The sequence below is a fragment of the Pleurodeles waltl genome, chromosome 2_1 (genome assembly GCF_031143425.1).
Source record: "Pleurodeles waltl isolate 20211129_DDA chromosome 2_1, aPleWal1.hap1.20221129, whole genome shotgun sequence".
Lineage (NCBI taxonomy): Eukaryota > Metazoa > Chordata > Amphibia > Caudata > Salamandridae > Pleurodeles > Pleurodeles waltl.
Window position 1 is genome coordinate 317,181,670 of NC_090438.1, and position 21,266 is coordinate 317,202,935.

Genomic DNA, 21,266 nt, shown 5'->3' on the forward strand with positions numbered 1-21,266 from the left:
ACCCCACTTGCAACTGAATCGGCTCTGCTCTGCCTTCACACAAAGGGCTTTTCACCACTGCATTGTCTCTACACCCAGCCTGGAGCCAGGGCTAGTGAGTCAGAAAATTCCAAGCACTTCAAAGTGTAACCTGTACAAACCTCTACTTCAAAGAAGTCATCATGTATAAAAATAGGGCCTTAAGAGCCACTTGTCAGTTCATTTTCTGGACCTTCAAAAGGACTGTCAGAGGATTGCCTGCTGTGTACTTTACAGACTGCTTTGCTTCACCTGGAAGGACTGCTTTGCTGCCTGGAGCCTGCCTGGAATCCTCAGAAGCCTGCCCTGCTGCTTGCGCTCTGCTTCTTCACCTGCATTCAGGACCACCAGAGTGAATCCAGAGGCTAGTTTGCCACAGGACAAAACAGGTTCCCACCTTCTTGGACCCACACCTAGACCAAGTGTGACTGAGTCCTAACCTCAAAGTGGTGTCCCTCCAGTCCTGGGCCCTGTGCTCACATCAAAAGTGTCCTGCTAGCTTATCAGGCTCTAAACACAAAACAACAATTGAGTAATTATGAAGTAAAAACATAAACACTGGCACTGATGGGAATTACCTTGTGTTTGAATGAGCTCTTTGTGAAAGAGTAAAATGCAGTCCCTTAAAGTGAAGTTAACCAGTGGCTTAAGTAGGCTGACCCATTGCTCAATGCTGTATGCTGTAGAATGCGGAAGCAAAAGGCGAATATCTCAACAACAGACCAATGGATGAAGAGAGGTGGCTGAAAGCCCCTTCAAGTAAGTATGTTACACATATAATTTTAATAAAATCAACAGGCCTTGGGTAACATCAGACCTAAAAAGAACATGAAGGTAAGGATTACATTCAAATCAAGTGTAGAGGTTTGTGTAGAAGAGGGGATATTGCACTTAAGAGTTAGGAATAAGTTATACAATTTTACTCTCGGTAGCAGAGCTGTTCGTGTTTCAAAGTGCTCCTATTCATGGCAGCAAGGGGAGCTGAATCATAAGAAGATGCATTGTTTTGTCCATGATCACACAGTTCTAGTAAAGTGGGGTAGGGGGATAAGAAACACACTGCCATGGTTGCAAACTTAGCAATTTAGGTGACTTTAACACCTCCTCTTTAAAGTAATACACTGAAGGAAAATTCCATTTATTTTTATAAGCGTTCTGATTGGGCATGACAATATATTATAAACATGTCAGAAGATGGAAGAGGTGAAGGCTGACACCGAAAGCAGGCACATGTTTTCTACTATGATGTAGCATGATTGGGGAACTGTGTCGGATGTATTTTAAAATTCTCGAGCAATTCATTGTGCTGTGATGGATTTGGTTAGATGTGGGTCTCCCAAGACAACTCAAAGTAGTAGAGTCTTGTTGCGGGTTGGCTGTATGTGCATTAGTGAAGAAGTATAAAAAGGCTGTTTGGAAAGCTTGCCATGCACAAAGAAGAAAGATGGTATGTGTCAAGTATAACATTTAATTTTTTTACCCACTGCAATTTAAAAGCGGCTGTGAAAGTGAATAAGTGGTAGAGAGAATAGAGATCAACTTTGCTAATTGCAACTTGCATTGAGAGTGAAAAGGAAATAAGCAAAGCCAGCGAACGAGGACAAAATATCACTACAGTAAATTGATTTTAGAGACATATTATGCTTTAGTGTACAAATGGATTTGTTTTTAGACATACATTTATTTCATACTTTAATAAGTGAACAGCAGTGACCTAATGGCTAACTGTACCGTTTGTTGATTTTTCCAAAGGCAGGAATTTACTGGGTTAATTTGACTGACTATTTCACTGGTGGATGGGGACTGTTGATCGCAGGAGTATTAGAGCTGATGGGAGTCTGCTGGATCTATGGTAAGTGCAGCTACTCATTTTGGACAACTAGTCTCCATGCAATAATTTGTTACATAGAACAGGAAATGTGCTTAATGAAAACTAAACATTACAAGAGGAAGCAAACTGAACAAAGAGCCAAATAGGAAATGCGTCAAATATATATATATATTTTGGATCCTTTTAAATACCTTTTCAGCAAAATATCTTAATTTGGCCACGCACTTCTCGTTACATATCATTAGCAGCCAGGCGGTTCTTCATAAAAAGTGTAGGCGCATATGTCTCGTATGGGACCTGTTAGATAAAAGGCTTCCATTTTAATTCCCATGATAACGAGAACACCTACATTTCTGTCAGAAGACGCAAGTTTGGCAAAAGAGAATTTGGCAAAACTGGTTACACTGACTGAGAAGTGTGGGTGATGCAGATTTCAGTGTATGAGTGCAGTACATTATGCAGTGCAGACTGGGAAATTTGAAATAGTTATTTTACACTGTGGATTTATGTGTAGTAGTAGAAGGTAGAGACCTCAGAGACATGGTTAAAACAATGTCTCTAATGTACGTCATCTACAATATTTTCCTTGAACGATCAGCAGCACGAAATGGCACATCAATAAAGGGTAAGAAACAGAGAGGTTTGTAGGGGATGAGAAAACGTGAGGTATGTTTAGGTATAGGACACAAAACAGGATTTGCAGTAGTTAAATAAATGTTGCAGATAATTCTACCATCCATGAGGTCAAATACGAGCAAAGCCATCTACCCGGGAGAAAAAATTCAAAATTAGGTGATGCCTCAACAGCACTATGCAAACCACTACTCCGTTCAACATATTCAACATGTCTAACTTTAAGAAGATCTCAAATCAAAACTTCACAACCACCCTCATCATATGCAAGGCAATCACCTATAAAGGCAACACTGCCACCTTGACCATTCTGAAATCAAATATGATGAAGAATTCCCATCACTTGTAATAAGTGCACAAAACATTGAGTATGTCTTTTATGACAGATATACTATTAAAAGAGACAAAACACTTAATCCCCACCCTAATGAACCTCAACCTAAACCCCATTGACCTTGCATATATATTTAATAAATAACCCAACATTAAACCTTAGTGCAGAGGTGTCAAACGAGTTCTGTGTGAGAATGTTTCATATCATGACTTCCTTGGTGTGAATCTGGAAAGTAAAGGTTGGAAGCTTGTGGTCTGGAGATTACTATTCTTATCACTTGGCAATAGGCGGAGCACAGGGAGGCCAAATTCGTGGTGGTTGTATAATACGCTACGACTCCTTTTAAAGCTATGGTAATTTAGGAAAGAAATGTCCTCTACAAGGCTTGTGTACCTGCCCTATGCATGTTCACCAAGGAGTCTTCCAGGTAACTTGACTGAGACCCTAGAGCATGAGTGCTAGGTCAAAGGAGCACGCAAATCAGTTGCTGATCTCTCTACCTGGGCTTTATGTTATCATACGTGTTGGCAACACAGATTGTAGTGAAAGAGCATCCATTTCTACCAGTCTGCTACTGGCCTCCTCTGTTTAAAAGGTAGTGACAGTCTCGCGAGAAACATATATGCACACTCTTTGTGTGGTGCAAATGCTTCTGAACTTGTGTGTATGTTTGGCAGGATGCAGGAAAGCCACGGATTAGCGTTCTTTAGTCGGTGCTCATGCTGTAATAGCCCCAGTTACATACTGTAGCTTATTCTTGATGCTAAAGTGGCCTTTCTGCTCGTGGCCCACTTATCCAGTTTTCACCTGCTTAGTAATACGAAGTGGGAACATTGTCTTTCTAAAAAAGGTTATGCAACATTAATAATCCGCAATGAGTTAAAATGCAACTGTGATGTTTACTGCCGATACTGTTGCTGAGATAACGCAAATAATTGCAATCTGCGTTACTCAAGGTATTGCACCATAGAACTCTACCAAGGCAATAACAGAAGATGATTCCCATTCCAAAGTGCAGAAAACATAAGTCTCTTTTTGAGTCAAAAGCAATGATCGGTCTTATAGCTATTGGTGCGCGCCATTGAGCTCATATTTTGATGTAGCCAAAATCGGTGATCGGAATGAGATTCTGCCAAATTCTGCCAAATAGATTGTTTAAAGGTTTTTTCCTTAAGTATTGTCTTTTTCAATCTAATCTGCCAAATATCAGTTAAGAAATGTATATTGAAACAGTAAGAAATCAAAATGTGTAAACATTAAAAATGATCTGTGAGAAGGCTGGACAGACACGTGTTTGACTGCTGTTGTTTGTTCATAGGAGCCAACACGTTCATTCAAGACATAGAGATGATGCTTGGAAAGAAGCACTGGATCTTCTGGTTGTGGTGGAGAGTTTGCTGGTACTTTATTTCGCCTGTACTGCTAGCAGTAAGTAATGTTGCTGCTGATATTTACCATGATCATAAGTTAGATACACCGTAATGTTTCACTCGTCATTAGGAGAAAACATTTTCTGAAATCCATGACGTCTTACAATGGCAAGAATGAAAACAAGCATTTACAATGCAATGGATCTCGCGTTGCTCGAATTAGAGCTATTAGTGTTGTAAATTCCTAACTGGACTTTTCTTGCCACATAAATAGAAAATGAAAAGTAAAGGAATTGACAGAAGCAAGTCAATTCAAAGCGCCACAGCTGCCTAGAGTGTGAGCGCAAGAGTTATTGGCTCCCTGCGTGAATGTCTAGAAAGGATCGTGGCTTGGCTCACTGACAAACCGGAGGAGGGGCCATCACACACTGTAACAGGAGGAAGCATGACCAACAAAAAAGTTCACTCAGTGAAATCGCCTGGAAGGGAACTCAGCACACAAAGGAGGGACATTTCACAAAATGCACCAATAAAAATGAAGCATTTGCAACCACAACAAGAATGAATAGCAAGAATGGGCGTGGTTAAAACCCACAGTGAGATTACGCGCTCGACCCTAAAAACACAGCCTTGTTATAAATAGTGCAACAGGGGTAGTGGTAATAGAGGCCATGATTTAAAGGGCCCCTCTGCGACTTAGTTATGGTTACTATTTATTTACTATCCATCCGGCTGAAGGTGGGTTGGGGTGTTAATGAGGCCATTTGTTTCATGCTTGCTTTGGAACCCAGGGCACCGTTGCTAAGTCACTTCAACCATGGTATCCAGGGCCGTGTATTGTAAGAGAAGCTAGTGATGTGCTGATATTATATGTGAATTCATCTCTTATGTCATTTGGAGTGGCGTCTGATTTGTGATGTGTGTTTGCTGGTTTCACTCAGCTTCCATGGGACTGCAACATCGAGTAAGTGCCCGCATCTAGTTCTGGGGGAGGTTGTGTGCACGGATACTCCTGTGAGTAATCTGCAGATATGTAGAAGATCACCTCCATCAGTTTTACCAATCTGAGGAGGGGGTGCGTTGGTACAATGCATATGTCAAAAGAACAGCTATAGATACGTTTGCATCCGCGACTGGTCATGTGTTGTGTTTAATGCAAGGTAAATATGGAGCCTGTAGCCAATCATAAACATTGTGTTTAGCTTGCGATTGAAAACTACCTGTGCTTTGGGGGTTCCCTATCAAGCTTCCACATAAGAGGGGTATTTCAGAAGCGAACTGGGCCTAAGGATTTCCACCTGCACGTCGAAAGTGGGAGCAGGATGGGTATTGAGTGGTCATCAGTCCCTCAGTATCTGCCAAATTCCACATCCAGGTTCTCCGGATTCTGCTGCAAAAGACCCCAGAACAACCTGGACAAAAGGAGAAAACGCTATGCAGGCCGTAGAAGCGATTTGGCTAAGGTAAGGTGTTAAAAATGGGGTCCTTGGTTGACAGTCAGGTTACCCCCTGTTCAAGCAAGGACCCTCACTCTAGTCAGGGTAAAAGAGAATCACCCTCAGCTAACCCCTGCTTACTCCCTTGGTAGCTTGGCAGAGCAGTAGGCTTAACTTCAGAGTGCTAGGTGTAAAGTATTTGTACCAACACACACAGTAACTTAATGAAAACATTACAAAATGCCACAACACCAGTTTAGAAAAATAGGAAATATTTATCTAAACAAAACAAGACCAAAACGACAAAAATCCACAATACACAAGTCAAGTTATTAATAAAAATGCAAAAAGAGTCTTCAAGTAGTTTTAAACACACACTAGCGCTGCTAGCGTGAAAATGTAACTGGTGTGCATCAAAAATAACCCCGCACGGGCGGGTGTGAATCAAAAATAACTCCGCACAGCGGTACGTGAGTCGGAAATCCAGCCGCACAAGGATCCGAAATCCCCGCAGCGCAGGTTGTGATCTCCCAGTAACGGTCGGCGAAGCTGCGCGTCGTTTCTCCTGCTCCGTGCATCAATTCTTCGGTTGCGTTTCCTGCGAGCATCGTTTTCTCAGCTGCAGAGCCGGCAGCGCATCGTTTTTTCAGCCGCAGATTGGAGTTGCGTCAATCATTTGCCCGCACGCCGCTCTGTGCGTGGATTTTCTTGTCTTTAGGCTGGCAGCTTCTCCTTTCAGGGTCCCAGGAACTGGATAGGCATCACAAGGAGAGCAGGAGTCTCCAGAGACTCCAGGTGCTGGCAGAGAGAAGTCTTTGCTGTCCCTGAGACTTCAAACAACAGGAGGCAAGCTCTAGATTAAGCCCTTGGAGATTTCTTCTCAAGATGGAAGGCACATAAAGTCCAGTCTTTGCCCTCTTACTCTGGCAGAAGCAGCAACTGCAGGATAGCTCCACAAAGCACAGTCACAGGCAGGGCAGCTCTTCTTCCTCAGCTATTTAGCTCTTCTCCAGGCAGAGGTTCCTCTTGGTTCCAGAAGTGTTTCTAAAGTCTGTGGTTTTGGGTGCCCTTCTCATCCCCAATTTCTCCTTTGAAGTATGCCTACTTCAAAGTAAAGTCTCTTTTGAAGTGAAATCCTGCCTTGTCCAGGCCAGGCCCCAGACACTCACCAGGGGGTTGGAGACTGCATTGTGTGAGGGCAGGCACAGCCCTTTCAGGTGTGAGTGACCACTCCTGTCCTCCCTCCTAGCACAGATGGCTCATCAGGATATGCAGGCTACACCCCAGCTCCCTTTGTGTCACTGTCTAGTGTGAGGTGCAACTAGCCCAACTGTCAAACTGACCCAGACAGGGAAACCACAAACAGGCAGAGTCACAGAAATAGCAAGAAAATGCCCACTTTCTAAAAGTGGCATTTTCAAACACACAATCTCAAAATCAACTTTACTAAAAGATGTATTTTTAAATTGTGAGCTCAGAGACACCAAACTCCACATGTCCATCCGCTCCCAAAGGGAATCTACACTTTAATCAGATTTAAAGGTAGCCCCCATGTTAACCTATGAGAGGGACAGGCCTTGCAACAGTGAAAAACAAATTTAGCTATATTTCACTGTCAGGATATATAAACCACATTACTATATGTCCTACCTTGACCATACACTGCACCCTGCCCTTGGGGCCTACCGTAGGGGTGCCTTACATGTAAGAAAAGGGAAGGTTTAGGCCTGGCAAGTCGAATTTACAGTTAAAACTGCACACAGACATTGCAATGGCAGGTCTGGGACATGATTACAGAGCTACTTATATGGGTGGCACAACCAGTGCTGCAGGCCCACTAGTAGCATTTGATATACAGGCCCTGGCACCTCTAGTGCACTTTACTAGGGACATACTAGTAAATCAAATATTCCAATCATGGATAAACCAATCACATACAATTTTACACAGAGAGCATATGCACTTTAGCACTGGTTAGCAGTGGTAAAGTGCTCAGTGTTCAAAAGCGAACAGCAACAGGTCAGAAAAAATAGGAGAACAATCAATACCTTGCTGTACTTCCCTGATTGGGGTGATAGAACATGGACCCAGGCCCACTACAGCAGGGACATGTTCCAGTTCTACGCCTTCCTGACTCCAGTTGGATCCCTCTGTCCATACTCTCAGGGCCCACTAAGCTAACCCATGGGGAACCCTTCTCCACATCTGCAGATACCATCTGTACAGCACCTAACTTTACTTTCCTCACAGATAGCACCACCAGGGCCAACACAGTGGTGTTGCCCACTCCACCCCCGGGATGTGACTCTCGTCCCCCCCCAGGGGCAACCCCTGTCCACCAGGACAGCAAGCCAAAGTGGCCCGGACAACTGTCAGGGATGAGAGCCCTACCTCAGGCCTCTCCAACCACTGTGACTGCGGAGAGTGGGGGCGGTAGCCCCAGGTGCCTGGCACCCTCTGACCACTCTCTCTTCCACCAGGTCAGGGATGACAACCTGACCCTGGTCCTCCCCTCTGGGGCTCTGTACCCTCCCTGCAGGAGCAGCACCCCCAGAGTCCAAAATTGTCAACATGGTAGGGGCACGGTTAGCAGTAGCCCCTTCCTCCAGGTCAGGGGGGACACACTGAACCTGGCCTTCCATTCCAGGGTCTGTACCCTTAGATTGCACTTGGGCCAGGGGTGAGGCTCTCTCTTCCCTGCCCCTTCTCTCAGGGTTTTGCACCACCCCCCTCAGGGAGAGTACCCCTTGAAATCACACCAGGGGGGGTGTTTGGGTAAACCGCCCACCCCTACAGGTCAGGGTTTACCCCTGCACCTGAGCCTCCAGTCCAGGGTCTGTACCCACAGACTGGACCACTGCCTGGCAACCCAGGACTTCCTGGGGGCTATACCTGCTCCCCACCAGGTCAGAGTTTACCCTCTGAACCTGGTCATCCAACCCAGAGTCACCACCCTGTGGTTGAACCACTGCCTGGCGCACCAGGACTTCCTTGGGAGCACACTCACCCCCATCACGTCAGAGTTTACCCCCTGCACCTGATCATTCAACCCAGAGTCACCACCCTGCGGTTGAACCATTGCCTGGCACACCAGGACTTATAGGGGGGCACACTTACCCCCCTCAAGGGACACACCATCCCCAAGGGCCACACAGAGATCTCCTGATCTCTGCCCATCTGACAGAGGGCCTGATTCTAATGTTGGCGGGCGGCGGGAGCCGCCCGCCAAGCTACCGCCGCTGAATGACCGCACCGCGGTCAAAAGACCGCGGCGGCCATTTAGACATTTCCTCTGGGCTGGCGGGCGCTCTCCAAAAGAGCGCCCGCCGGCCCAGAGGAAATGCCCCTGCAACGAGGACGCCGGCTCAGAATTGAGCCGGCGGAGTTGCAGGGGTGCGACGGGTGCAGTTTGCACCCGTCGCGTATTTCAGTGTCTGCTTAGCAGACACTGAAATACTTTGCGGGGCCCTCTTACGGGGGCCCCTGCCGTGCCCATGCCATTGGCATGGGCACGGCAGGGGCCCCCAGGGGCCCCGCGGCACCCCCTACCGCCATCCTGTTCCTGGCGGGCGAACCGCCAGGAACAGGATGGCGGTAGGGGGTGTCAGAATCCCCCATGGCGGCGCGGCAAGCTGCGCCGCCATGGGGGATTCAAAGGGCAGCGGTAAACCGGCGGGAGACCGCCGGTTTGCCTCTTCTGACCGCGGCCGAAGCGCCGCGGTCAGAATGCCCTGTGGGGCACCGCCGGCCTGTCGGCGGTGCTCCCGCCGACCCTGGCCCCGGCGGTCTTAGACCGCCGGGGTCAGAATGACCCCCAGAGTCTGGATTCCCCCAACCCAGAAATGGTCTCACCAAGGTCATTCCTGGGGGGCTCTGCTCTCAGAGCTGACCCCTGACCCTCCTTGTTCTCCACTGGGGTCCGCAACCCCCTCTCAACCCTCGGTCTGGACTTCTGCACCCCCTCACTAGGAGTGGTACTGCCAGACACCAGAACTGGTGGGATGCTGGCTACAGCCGCCCCCCAAGTTCTCCTGACACTGTGGGGTCTCCCTCAACAGATGGCCCTATGGTACAGGCTAGGCTCCCCTCCTGGTGTTCCCTCATGGAACCCTCCAGGATGTGGGGCTGGATCTTTGGCACCTTGGGCCTCACCTCATCCCCATTCCCTCTCCTCTGAGACTGGACATGGGGTCCCTCACCCATCCCACTACACTGGGACCTACCTGGGACACTACAACCCTTCCCTACCTCACCTGGTTGGGAAATACCTAGACCACTCCTCTCAGGAGCACCCCCACATGCCTCTTCAGACCCTCTGGTACTCACCCAGAAGTCTGCCTCCATTGTAAGCTCCCTGGGGTCAGAGAACTCACACGCCACCTGGTGTTGGCGTAGCTCTGGAAAATAAGGACTAGACATATGCTCTCCAGCAATTACATCACACAGCCTCTCACATGAATTAACCAAAGTACCCTTCACCCAACCATCCAGTGACTCAGCCTTGAAAAAGCACCCCACATCACCCTCCTGAGACTGGTGAGACAGTACCTGACTGTCCCTGACCCTCAACCCACACTCTTCTGGGATGTCTTCACACTTCATAACCAGGACTTCTACCTGGGGGGAACCCCTCTCCCTGTCACTCTCACCTAGAGTCAGTAGAGTGTCCCTCCCACCAGTAGGAATATGACTACCCATGCCGGTTCCCCAATCCACCTCAGGGACCCTGTGCATCACTGGAGCTACCTCATACCCCTGAACCTCCTGGCGTGTGTTAACTCCCTCCTTCAAGTAGGGCACCACATCTCTGGGCATGTGCACTTCTTCAGCAACACTAGATATAAAATTGTTGCTGCCACCATTCCAGCTGGACTCAGCCATCCTGAGTGCCAGCTCTTCCAGTTTTAGCTCATCAACCAAAATCATAGTTTCTATCTCGAAGTCCCTTTTCCACTCGTCGAAATCCCTTTGCATCCTCAATTTTCTGCCTCCAACCGGCGAGCCCTTTCTGCCTGTCTGTCCTGCACATCTTTAGGAGTCAGACCCTTAGAGGACCTACCGCAACCACTCCTGGAGACCCTCCCCCCAGGTGTAACAGGTACCTCTACTACACCACAGTGTAGACTCTGCACTTTCCCATCCATATTTTCTGTGTGCCCCCAAGCTTCCTTGGCTGTCACCCAGGCCCTCAATGCCTCTTGCAGCTCCCCCTTCTTGTCGGAGCTCTTAACGGGACAGGCAAGATCTTCACAGAACTGTTTCAATTGAGCAACTGAGTACCTCTTCAGTTTCCCTAATTCAAACACAGCTCCAGCTGTTGCATCTCCAGATTGAGACATGATGGCAACAAGTGCAAAGTTTCAACGGCAGAAAACAAGTTCCCAATGAAGTAAAAAGAATCAGTCAAGAGATCAGCAAAATCATGGAAGTAGAACAAAAAGGAGTCCTTAAGAGAAAAATGAAAGATCACCAAACAAGTAGTATGTGGTCACGTAGTGGTCTGAGCTCAAAAGAGGTGTTTACACTTAATCACTGTATGTCAAGTACAAATACAAGTCCAAATCCCAACCGCTGATCACCAATGTTAGAAATGGGGTCTTTGGTTGGCAGTCAGGATACCCCCTGTTCAAGCAAGGACCCTAACTCTAGTCAGGGTAAAAGAGAATCACCCTCAGCTAACCCCTGCTTACCCCCTTGGTAGCTTGGCAGAGCAGTAGGCTTAACTTCAGAGTGCTAGGTGTAAAGTATTTGTACCAACACACACAATAACTTAATGAAAACACTACAAAATGACACAACACCAGTTTAGAAAAATAGGAAATATTTATCTAAACAAAACAAGCCCAAATGAAAAAAATTCACAATACACAAGTCGTTATCAATAAAAATGCAAAAAGAGTCTTCAAGTAGTTTTAAACACACACTAGCGCTGCTAGCATGAAAATCTACCTATTGCACATCAAAAATAACCCAGCACGGGCGGGTGTGTGTCAAAAATAAATCCGCACGGCGGTACGTGAGTCGGAAATCCAGCCGCACAATGATCCGAAATCCCCGCGGCGCAGGTTGTGGTCTCCCAGCCTCCGCTGGCGAAGCTGCACGTCGTTTCTCCTGGTCCGTGCGTCGATTCTTCAGTCACGTTTCCTGCGAGCGTCGTTTTCTCAGCTGCAGAGCCGGGGGCGCGTTGTTTTTTCAGCAGCAGATGGGAGTTGCGTCAATCATTTCCCCGCACGGCGCTCTGTGTGTGGATTTTCTTGTCTTTAGGCTGCCAGCTTCTCCTTTCAAGGTCCCAGGAACTGGATAGGCACCACAGGGCAGAGTAGGAGTCTCTCCAGAGACTCCAGGTGCTGGCAGAGAGAAGTCTTTGCTGTCCCTGAGACTTCAAACAACAGGAGGCAAGCTCTAGATCAAGCCCTTGGAGATTTCTTCTCAAGATGGAAGGCACACAAAGTCCAGTCTTTGCCCTCTTACTCTGCCAGAAGCAAAAACTGCACAATAGCTCCACAAAGCACAGTCACAGGCAGGGCAGCTCTTCTTCCTCAGCTATTCAGCTCTTCTCCAGGCAGAGGTTCCTCTTGGTTCCAGAAGTGTTTCTAAAGTCTGTGTGCCCTTCTTATACCCAATTTCTTCTTTGAAGTAGGCCTACTTCAAAGTAAAGTCTCCTTTGAATGTGAAATCCTGCCTTGCCCAGTCTAGGCCCCAGACACTCACCAGGGGGTTGGAGACTGCATTGTGTGAGGGCAGGCACAGCCCGTTCAGGTGTGAGTGACCACTCCTCTCCTCCCTCCTAGCACAGATGGCTCATCAGGATATGCGGGCTACACCCCAGCTCCCTTTGTGTCACTCTCTAGTGTGAGGTGCAACCAGCCCAGCTGTCAAACTGTCCCAGACAGGGAATCCAGAAACAGGCAGATTCACAGAAATGGTATAATACTTTCAAACACACAATCTCAAAATCAACTTTACTAAAAGATGTATTTTTAAATTGTGAGCTCAGAGACCCCAAACTTCCCATGCCCATCCTCTCCCAAAGGGAATCTACACTTTAATCAGATTTAAAGGTAGCCCCCATGTTAACCTATGAGAGGGACAGGCCGTGCAACAGTGAAAAACAAATTTAGCAATATTTCACTGTCAGGACATATAAACCACATTACTATATGTACTACCTTAACCATACACTGCACCCTGCCCTTGGGGCTACCTAGGGCCTACCGTAGGGGTGCCTTACATGTAAGAAAAGGGAAGGTTTAGGCCTGGCAAGTGGGTACACTTGCCAAGTCGAATTTACAGTTAAAACTGCACACAGACACTGCAATGGCAGGTCTGAGACATGATTACAGAGCTACTTATATGGGTGGCACAACCAGTGCTGCAGGCCCACTAGTAGCATTTGATTTACAGGCCCTGGCACCTCTAGTGCACTTAACTAGGGACTTATTAGTAAATCAAATATGCCAATCATGGATAAACCAATCACATACAATTTTACACAGAGAGCATATGAACTTTAGCACTGGTTAGCAGTGGTAAAGTGCTCAGAGTTCAAAAGCGAACAGCAACAGGTCAGAAAAAATAGGAGGCAGGAGGCAAAAAGACTGGGGATGAGCCTGCAAAAAGGGCCATTTCCAACATAAGGTTGTAAGGTTTGTTAAGCCTGACCATTACTTAGTCCACATTTATTCACCTATGAATTTTGTGCACGCGCCCGTGTGTTTTCTCTTCTTTTATTCTCTGCACAGACATTCATCAAAGTGTCACTCAAAGCCGCATCCTTTGTGTGCCATTCTGGTGCAACGTGCGAGGGCAGCTGGGCCGTGGCCCAAAGAGAAGCAGCTTCCGCTCGCGTTACTACAGTAGTAGCCGGAACCACACAGTCCTTTGGAAGGTGCAATATACGCATGGGTTCTCTGTAGCAAAAGCCTCTTGCGGGAAGCACTGAATCTTGGAGGTGAAACATTTGCTCGCACAAGGACAGTTGTCAGCATGGCTGCTGCAAACACACTTCTGGTTCGGGTTTGTGAACATTAGGTATCGACTTGTATGGAGAGAAACAGTAGTCCCTGCTCTCTGCAGGGGATGTGGAGATGGGGGATTATTCAGGTCGAGGGTTGGGGTGGGTATGACTTTGATACCCCTGGGGTGTGTGGGGATGAGAGAGGGGTAGTGGGGACCCGGCTCGCCTCCGGGTGTGGCCTCTGCGTGGCTGCACATGACAGACGTGAGATCCATTCAGAGGATTGTGGTGATGGACAGGGGTGCTCCCGACACCAGAGTGGCATGTGGGATGGGGGAAGTAAGGGGAGAGCCCTGCTCGGCGTCAGGTGACATGGCGTGTGGGAGTACCACTTTAGTGGAAGAATGAGTAGGGGAGACAGAATGATCGTGGTCGTTTTGGAATGTTTGAGGACACTATGATGATGGGGTCCCCTTGCTCTCGGGGTGAGTGGGAGCTCAGCCGGACGAACGGTCACATGGTGTTATCCAGCTGGCCTGCTCCTTTCGCCATGCATTCTTTGATTGGCATGGCAGTATTGGCCCCAAATCCCTGTCAGTATTAGCTGCCTCCAAAGAAAACAGAAATCGTGTGGGAACAGGGAATGGGGGTGGGGGCACCACTGGGGTCCAGAGCACGAACAGCTGGATGGGACGCTAAGGTAAAGGAGGCAAAACATTTTTTAAAATTATTAATGAGCCAAAGTTGTAGACAACATGTTGCCAAGAAATTGGAACATTGGCAACTGAAATTATTAGATCTAGTGTGTGGGATTCTCCCTTTGATTCAAACAGTCAAGTAAAAAAGAAACATACGTCAATGGATATATTATTGTATAATATTTCTAATATGTTTATATTGTTTGACCGCTTTTGTTGTTTTTTTAGTTTCTACGGTTTTTATTTCAAAACTGTGCGTGGTTAATGTTGCATGTGTGCGTGCTGTGCATGTTTTCTACCATGTGAGTATCATTTATTATTGAACAGCAGTGTTATTAAGGTTACACGTGTTGCAGTTACAATTTAAAATCCACACTGATAATCGTCCTGGACACCGGTCCCTTGAAACTTCCGATTTATCTTGAAAAAATATGCCAGCGATGGTAGACAGGTTTCTTTGAAAATCCGACTCTCTTGATCAAGAGAGGAACTTCATCAACATTTTCGTTCACTCTGAGCTTTTGGGAAGTTTTTTAAACCCCATTAGTAGCATGTCGTGATGTACGGATCCATCAAAGAATATGCGCTCAACCCTAAAAAGAGTTCTGGAAAACTACAGATAAATAATTCAAAGTGTAAGCAAACTGTACTTGGCTGGTGCTCCTCTGACAAAAACAGAAGTGAGGTATTGGCTCTGGAAACCTGTGAGGAGACAGCAAAGAGGAGGGACACTGCAGGCAACCTATGGTAAGCAGGAGATGGGAGCAAAGTCCTTTATTCAAAACCACAGGTTTTCCAGACAGCGCATGCGCGCTGCCTAGGCTCGACCTAAAAAACATGAAACACATATAACTTGATGGGCTAATAAGATGCATTATTAGGATTTCATGGATAATATAAGTCAGTGTATTTTTTATGTAAATCAACACGTTGAAGGAAGGTCTTGTATGGCAGAGGTCTGTAGATTATTCTCGATGTCAGTCTCAGAAGGTGCTCTTTGAGAGTGGTGGGGAGTAATACTTTCACAAAATTCTAGCGAGTGACATAATGGACATCTTCTATGAGGGATCAGAGATGTTCTTCCCCCTCTGAGAAAATTTAGATAGAAAATAGGCCAAACATTTTGTACATAAACTTGTTCAAAGCCATAGGCTCTGAAAGGCACTTTTTCAGTATTGGAGACCTTTCATGGTGTTCTCAACAAATACAACCTAGGCTCCTCCTCCCCCTCCCCCGCCCCAGTAGATGACCTGATTTGTTTCAAAATGTGCAATGGGCGAAATCCTCCTGTATGTCAACAAAATAATGACCTCTATTATGCAAAGGATACCATTTTGCCATGGTTGCCTCATAAGTCAGTCCCAGAATTTTTCCATTCATAACCATGGGTGATCCATATGTCAAAAATTACCACAAACATGTCAGGGCCAACAGTCTGATTAGTGGTGTAACATTAGCTCGCAACACCTGCGAGCCCTGAGCTCCAGGCTGCCCACTCAGCGCAGTACACTGATTGGGTCTAGGGCCTGTTAGTGTTTAATACACTTAATTTTTTGGCGGGTGGCGCAAAGTGGTAGGTGGTGGGCTGGAGAGAGTGCCTCCATGTACTTTGCAAGGTGCCCCCTCAAGGTTCACTACACCACTGAGTTTATCATGGTTACCTGATCCCCATCCCTGAGTCTCAAGAGAGACAGTTATAGAGAATGAATAAAGGCAAAAGTTTAGATTGGTCAATACTTTACATGGAGGTATGACACTCCTCAAAACGGTTGCTTTGTCCATCAGGAAGAGGATAAATTGGGTGCCTTTGGCATAGGGGATGATGGTGATGCCTTGGGATCAAAGGATATTTGTGAGTGGAGTCTTGTAGATTTTGAACAAAGTTGGGCTGAGAGATGATTCCTGGGAACTCCAGAGATCAGGTTCTTGGTCTCCCATATGAAGGGGGGGGCTGTCTTTTTGGACTCTTCCAATCAGAAAGGAGAGAGCCAGCTCAGTGTTGGTGCTTACCCTCTGATCTCATGTAGTCTTCTGATAAGTGTGCTGTGGGAGACAAAAGGAAATTCTGCGGAGAGGTCAAGAAGGGTGAGAGCTGCTGTTACTCCTTGGTGTATGATTGTGCAGATGTCATTTGTCGGTGTGATGAGGGCTGTTTTGATGCTGTGCTTTTTCTGAAACCTGATTGAGTACCGCCCAGTAGGTCGTGTTGTTCAAGGTGTCATGTGAGTTGCCTGTTGATGGCCTTCTCTATCACTTTGGCTGGGTAAGGAAGCAAGGAGATCGGGCAGAAGTTGTCCAGCTGGTTTGGGTCAGCTGATGGTACCTTGAGGAGGGTGTTGGCCACTGCTTGCTTCCAGTCTTCCAGGAATATGGTGAATGTGATAGAGGTCTTGATGATGTGGGTGATGGCAGTGCTGACTGGCCTGCTCTGAGTTTTGTAAATGTGTGTGGGACGATGGATCTGTTTGGGCAACTGAGTTGATGGTCTGCATGATTTTCTCAGTATCTTCTCTTGCGAGAGTTTTCTATTCATTCAGGTGGCTCTTTTGGAAGGTGATAGGCAGGTTGGAGAGGAGATGTCTGGGGCCTGCTTGCTGAGTAAGTTTTTGTATATGTTCACAATTTTGCTGTGGAAGAAGTTTGATAGTTTGCAATGGAGATTTTTGGAGCAGGTGAAGCTGTTGATGGAGGCTGAGGGTGTGGTGAATGCCTTGACAATTGAGAAGACCTCCTTGCAGCTGTCGGCACTCCCCTACATGCGTTTAGCTAGTGCTCCATTCTTGGGTCTTTCAGTTGCTAGTGATAGCGTCTGAGTGCTGCCTTGTAGGTAGTTCTGATGAAGGGTTCATGGCTGGCTCTCCATTTTCTATCTAGCTTTTTACAGTGTAGTTTGGCATCTCAGGGGTCCTCTGTGTACCAACTGGCCTGCTTGTTGGTTCTCCAATTGATTGTTGCGTTTGATGGAAGTGAGGGAGTCTGCACAGTTCTCGATCCAGATGCTGAAGAAGGTGATGTCCTTGATGAGGTTGTCTGTGGTTTTAGGTAGGTCCGTGATAAGGATGTTGAGCCAGTCTGCGTCTGAGATTTTGCCCCTGCTGAGGCTGGGTACGCTGACACTGATGGGTGTGACGGCCTGCAATGTGTTGTTTTTGAAGTGTATAATGGTTGGTCATTCTATGTGAGGGGTGGAGGGGAGGTATACTTGATGTGGTAGCTATTGGCGAAAGTGGAGTCCAGGCTGTGTCCTACAATGCTAATTGGTTCCGTGATGACCTGGGTAAGACCAATGTTGTTCAAGCTTTGAGGAGTGTCGTGGAGCATGGGCTGATTCAGTCTTCTAAGTGGAAGTTGATGTCGCCGTGGGTCCAGAAGGCTCTGGAATCAATAGTGAGCAGGGCGATGAAGTCGGTGATGAGTTTGGTGAATGAGGCTCGCAGTCTGGGTAGTCAGTAGGTGAGTATTCCATTAAGCGTGAAGTTTATTGAGATTTTCAGCTTGAAGTGCAGGTGTTCCATGAATAGGATGGTGACTTCCCTGGACCTTAACACATACAAACAAAGGCAGCCCTACCATGTAAGAACCTGGGCTATATCACTATACTTCAAATAACAGTGGTTCTTATCTATAGTACTCATTAATTTTCAAAAGAGACCAGCACATTAACATCAATTTGCAGAACAGCAGACATACAGACAGGAAGGTACCACTCATATGAATACAATCCGATGTCTTGTTTAAGATTTTAAATATATATATATTTTTCTCTTGTGCAAGGTACATATAGAAAATTATACTCACACCCCAGAAACACATCTATTTGGGCAAATTATACATACAAAGTTGTACAATGCCCCACAGGAAAGGAACCTGCAATATATATTAGAACATACATATGTAGCTGATGTATGAATCAAATAAGGTTTCCAGCAAAAAGCCATTTACGACCCAAATTAAGTAATGTCCATTCATATTGCCATGATTAATAAGGGAAACCTTTTTGGGTTCGTTAAGGTATAGTCAACGGCGGTTCGACCCTCCAATCAAGATGGGGACTCATCAGGACAACATTGTTAAGGAGACACCTAGAAAAGAACGCACAATTCTTTAAAACAAATCCAATAAGAGAACAAGATAAGGAGGTGAAAACTAAAAAGCGAGCAAGGTGCACCCACCACTCGGAATACAAAATATGCATCTCCAGGCAAACCTCAATGTGTTCCACTGCACAATGGCAGAGATGTATAGATATACCACTCATTGTATGCAGAGACTAGAATGGATGCTCAATAGCAATATACTCCTGACACACCACCAATTTTTAAAAACTCACTGCTCCAAAAAGACAAGTCCTCTTCCATTCCAAACGGTTAAATAATTCAATGAAGACGTGGCATTCCCCACAGAGCTTGGAGTGCTGATGTCACATTCTGTCCTCTTGGGTGATGGAGAAAAAGCTAGAACATGTGCTCAGAGGCAGGTAAACCAGTCAGAGACAAACCCCATATATCACTAAAGAATGAAAAACATCAGGGAGGAAAAGTCAGAACTTAAATTGAAAATCCATCCAAAATTCCTAATGCAGAGGTGCCCCAATACCAAAGTAAAAAAGAGTAAAGTAAGATACGTCCACCTTTGAATAGGAATAAATTAGTCTGAGGGAAAAACATGCAATCAAGATATGCCTGACAAAGAAACTCAAATGTTGCAATTTTTCATTGATTTCAATAAAAGAGGCACAATAATTGCTAAAATCATTGGGTGTTATTTCAGGGTTTCCTGCAAATATGTTATGGAAAAGTATCTTTTTAACTCATGGTTGTTGGAAAAGAAGAAAACAATCATAATTCAACGATGTACTAATGGTGCCAGCCAAACAGTACCTCAGTGTTTGTATCTTAACCTGATCTGGGCAAAATAACACACAGGCTCACTTAATTTGTGATCTCTACTTTGTAACTATGCCACTTATCTGTCGTAATAAATCCATGGTTACTAGAAATGCAGAGTTCTATCCACTTTACTATTTTTTTTAGGATGGGGATGGGGACTCCACTTCTAACTGGAACTGTTACACTGTCAATTACTTGCCACTTCAATTTGTCTGCTGAATTATTATTCTCTTCAAAATGTGGTACCAATAGTGCAGTGCTCACAGCACACCTGATTTGGCTTCAATATTGACAGATCTGAGTCTTAACAGGTTGTGAGGTCTTCCCTATATAAACTAATGAAGAGGGACACCATATTGCATACACCACATTTTGTTTACCATTTCCCAAAGCAATAGTGACCCTTAAGTGGTGGAAGACCCCAAGTTGTATCTAAAGTTGAAGTAAAATCTTCTTGTGGGCATACTCTTATCGGTAGAGTGAACAAGATGGTCCCTAATACTCTTATCTTTTTTTAAAGGCAATGGGTGGTTTCAGGGAATCATCAATACTCAATAAAATATGCCAATTCTTGTTGACCAATTTCTGGATCTTATTGGTTTTGTGACAAAATGTAGTCATGCACACCAGACTCTCTAAGGAAATTTTTGTTTTTGTATGTAACAACTCCTCTCTTGGGCAATACTACGATCGTTTCATGGCAGTTTTCACAATTTTTTAATTATATCTGGAGATAAGTTTGTCTTGCAGTATGTATGCCTCTTTAAAAAAAATCTTCTTTCAGTGAGCAGTTCCTGCATAAATACATAGGAATTGACCAAATGGTAGGCCATCCGTAAGGGCCCTTGGATGGTAGCTTTTATAGAAAAGTATGGTCTTTCTGTCTGTCGGATTTTGATACAGACTGGTATATAATTTGCCTTCCATGTGTATGAACATAAAATCCAGGAAAGCAATTTTGGAATTGCTGATTGAGAAGGAAAACCGAAGATGATCTTGAGCCAGATGTAAATAATCAACAAAGTCCTGTAGTTCTAGTTGAGGACCTGACCAAATTAAAAAAAGTATTGACAATATATTGTTTCCAGCATTTAATGTTATGCCAATATCCGTTGGCCGGAGACAAGACATGCTGGTGTTCAAAATCATCAACATAGCTAGATTTGGGGCAAAAACGGCTCCCATTGATGTACCGGAGCACTGTTAGAAATATTGATTATTGTACCTAAAATATTTCTTCTGCAACGCAATATGTAGCAGAGAGATGATAAAAACTGTAGGCACTTGTACTGGTTGTGAGCATTGATTCAGAATGTGTTCAATTATAATAATGCTGTTCTCCTGTGAGAGAGAATATATATATATATATATATATATATATATATATATATATATATATATATATATACATATATATATTTAATCTTAAACAAGACATCTGATTTTTTTTTCATATGAGTGGTACCTCCCTGTCAGTAGATTCTGCTGTTGTGCACATTTATGTTAATTTGCTAGTCTCTATTGATAATTCATTAGTTCCCTGGCCTTTAAACCACTTGATGGAGTCTTTGTAGACGATTGTGAGTCCTCCACCTGGCTTGTTGTAATCTTGTAACCAGCTGGGATTGCCACAGCAATGTTTTGAGGGGTGAACCAGGTTCAATTGAGGAGCTGGAGGTCCAGTGCGTCTCTTCTCAGCAGATTGCAGATTTCAGCTGAGTATTTGTTGAGGACTCACGTGTTGAGTAGCATACATGCGAGTGAGTGTTGGGGTGTGGGCTTGCTGTGGCATGTTGGGTTATGCAGGGGTGTTGATTGTGTGTTTGTGCTTGTTTGGGATGGGTTGCTGCAGGTGAACCAGCAGTGGGTGTAGGTGAAGGCTCCACCTATATTGTGTGATGCAATGTGGCATCAGCCAAAGGAGAGGTGTCCCTGTTCAAGGGATCGCAGGAGCACTGCAGAGTTTCAGTGTGGGCTGATGTGGCCAGGGTTCATGGAACTGGGCGCGGCCCAGGTTTGGACGGGTGCAGATGAGCCTGCCTGTAAGCGCCACAGGTATGCCCACGCAGTGTCCGGCGGGAGGTAAGTCCTCGGAAGAGG

At 45.7% G+C, this 21,266-nt stretch overlaps 1 protein-coding gene across 1 annotated transcript in view; it reads left to right on the forward strand.

Annotated features, from left to right (window-relative positions):
• LOC138264485 (sodium- and chloride-dependent neutral and basic amino acid transporter B(0+)-like) overlaps nt 1-21,266 on the forward strand; it is a 385,904-nt gene that overhangs the window by 309,411 nt on the left and 55,227 nt on the right. The window contains exons 11-12 of the mRNA XM_069212546.1: nt 1,771-1,870; nt 4,135-4,244. Of these exons, the coding sequence (XP_069068647.1) occupies nt 1,771-1,870; nt 4,135-4,244 (210 nt within the window). The remainder of the gene's footprint in view (nt 1-1,770; nt 1,871-4,134; nt 4,245-21,266) is intronic.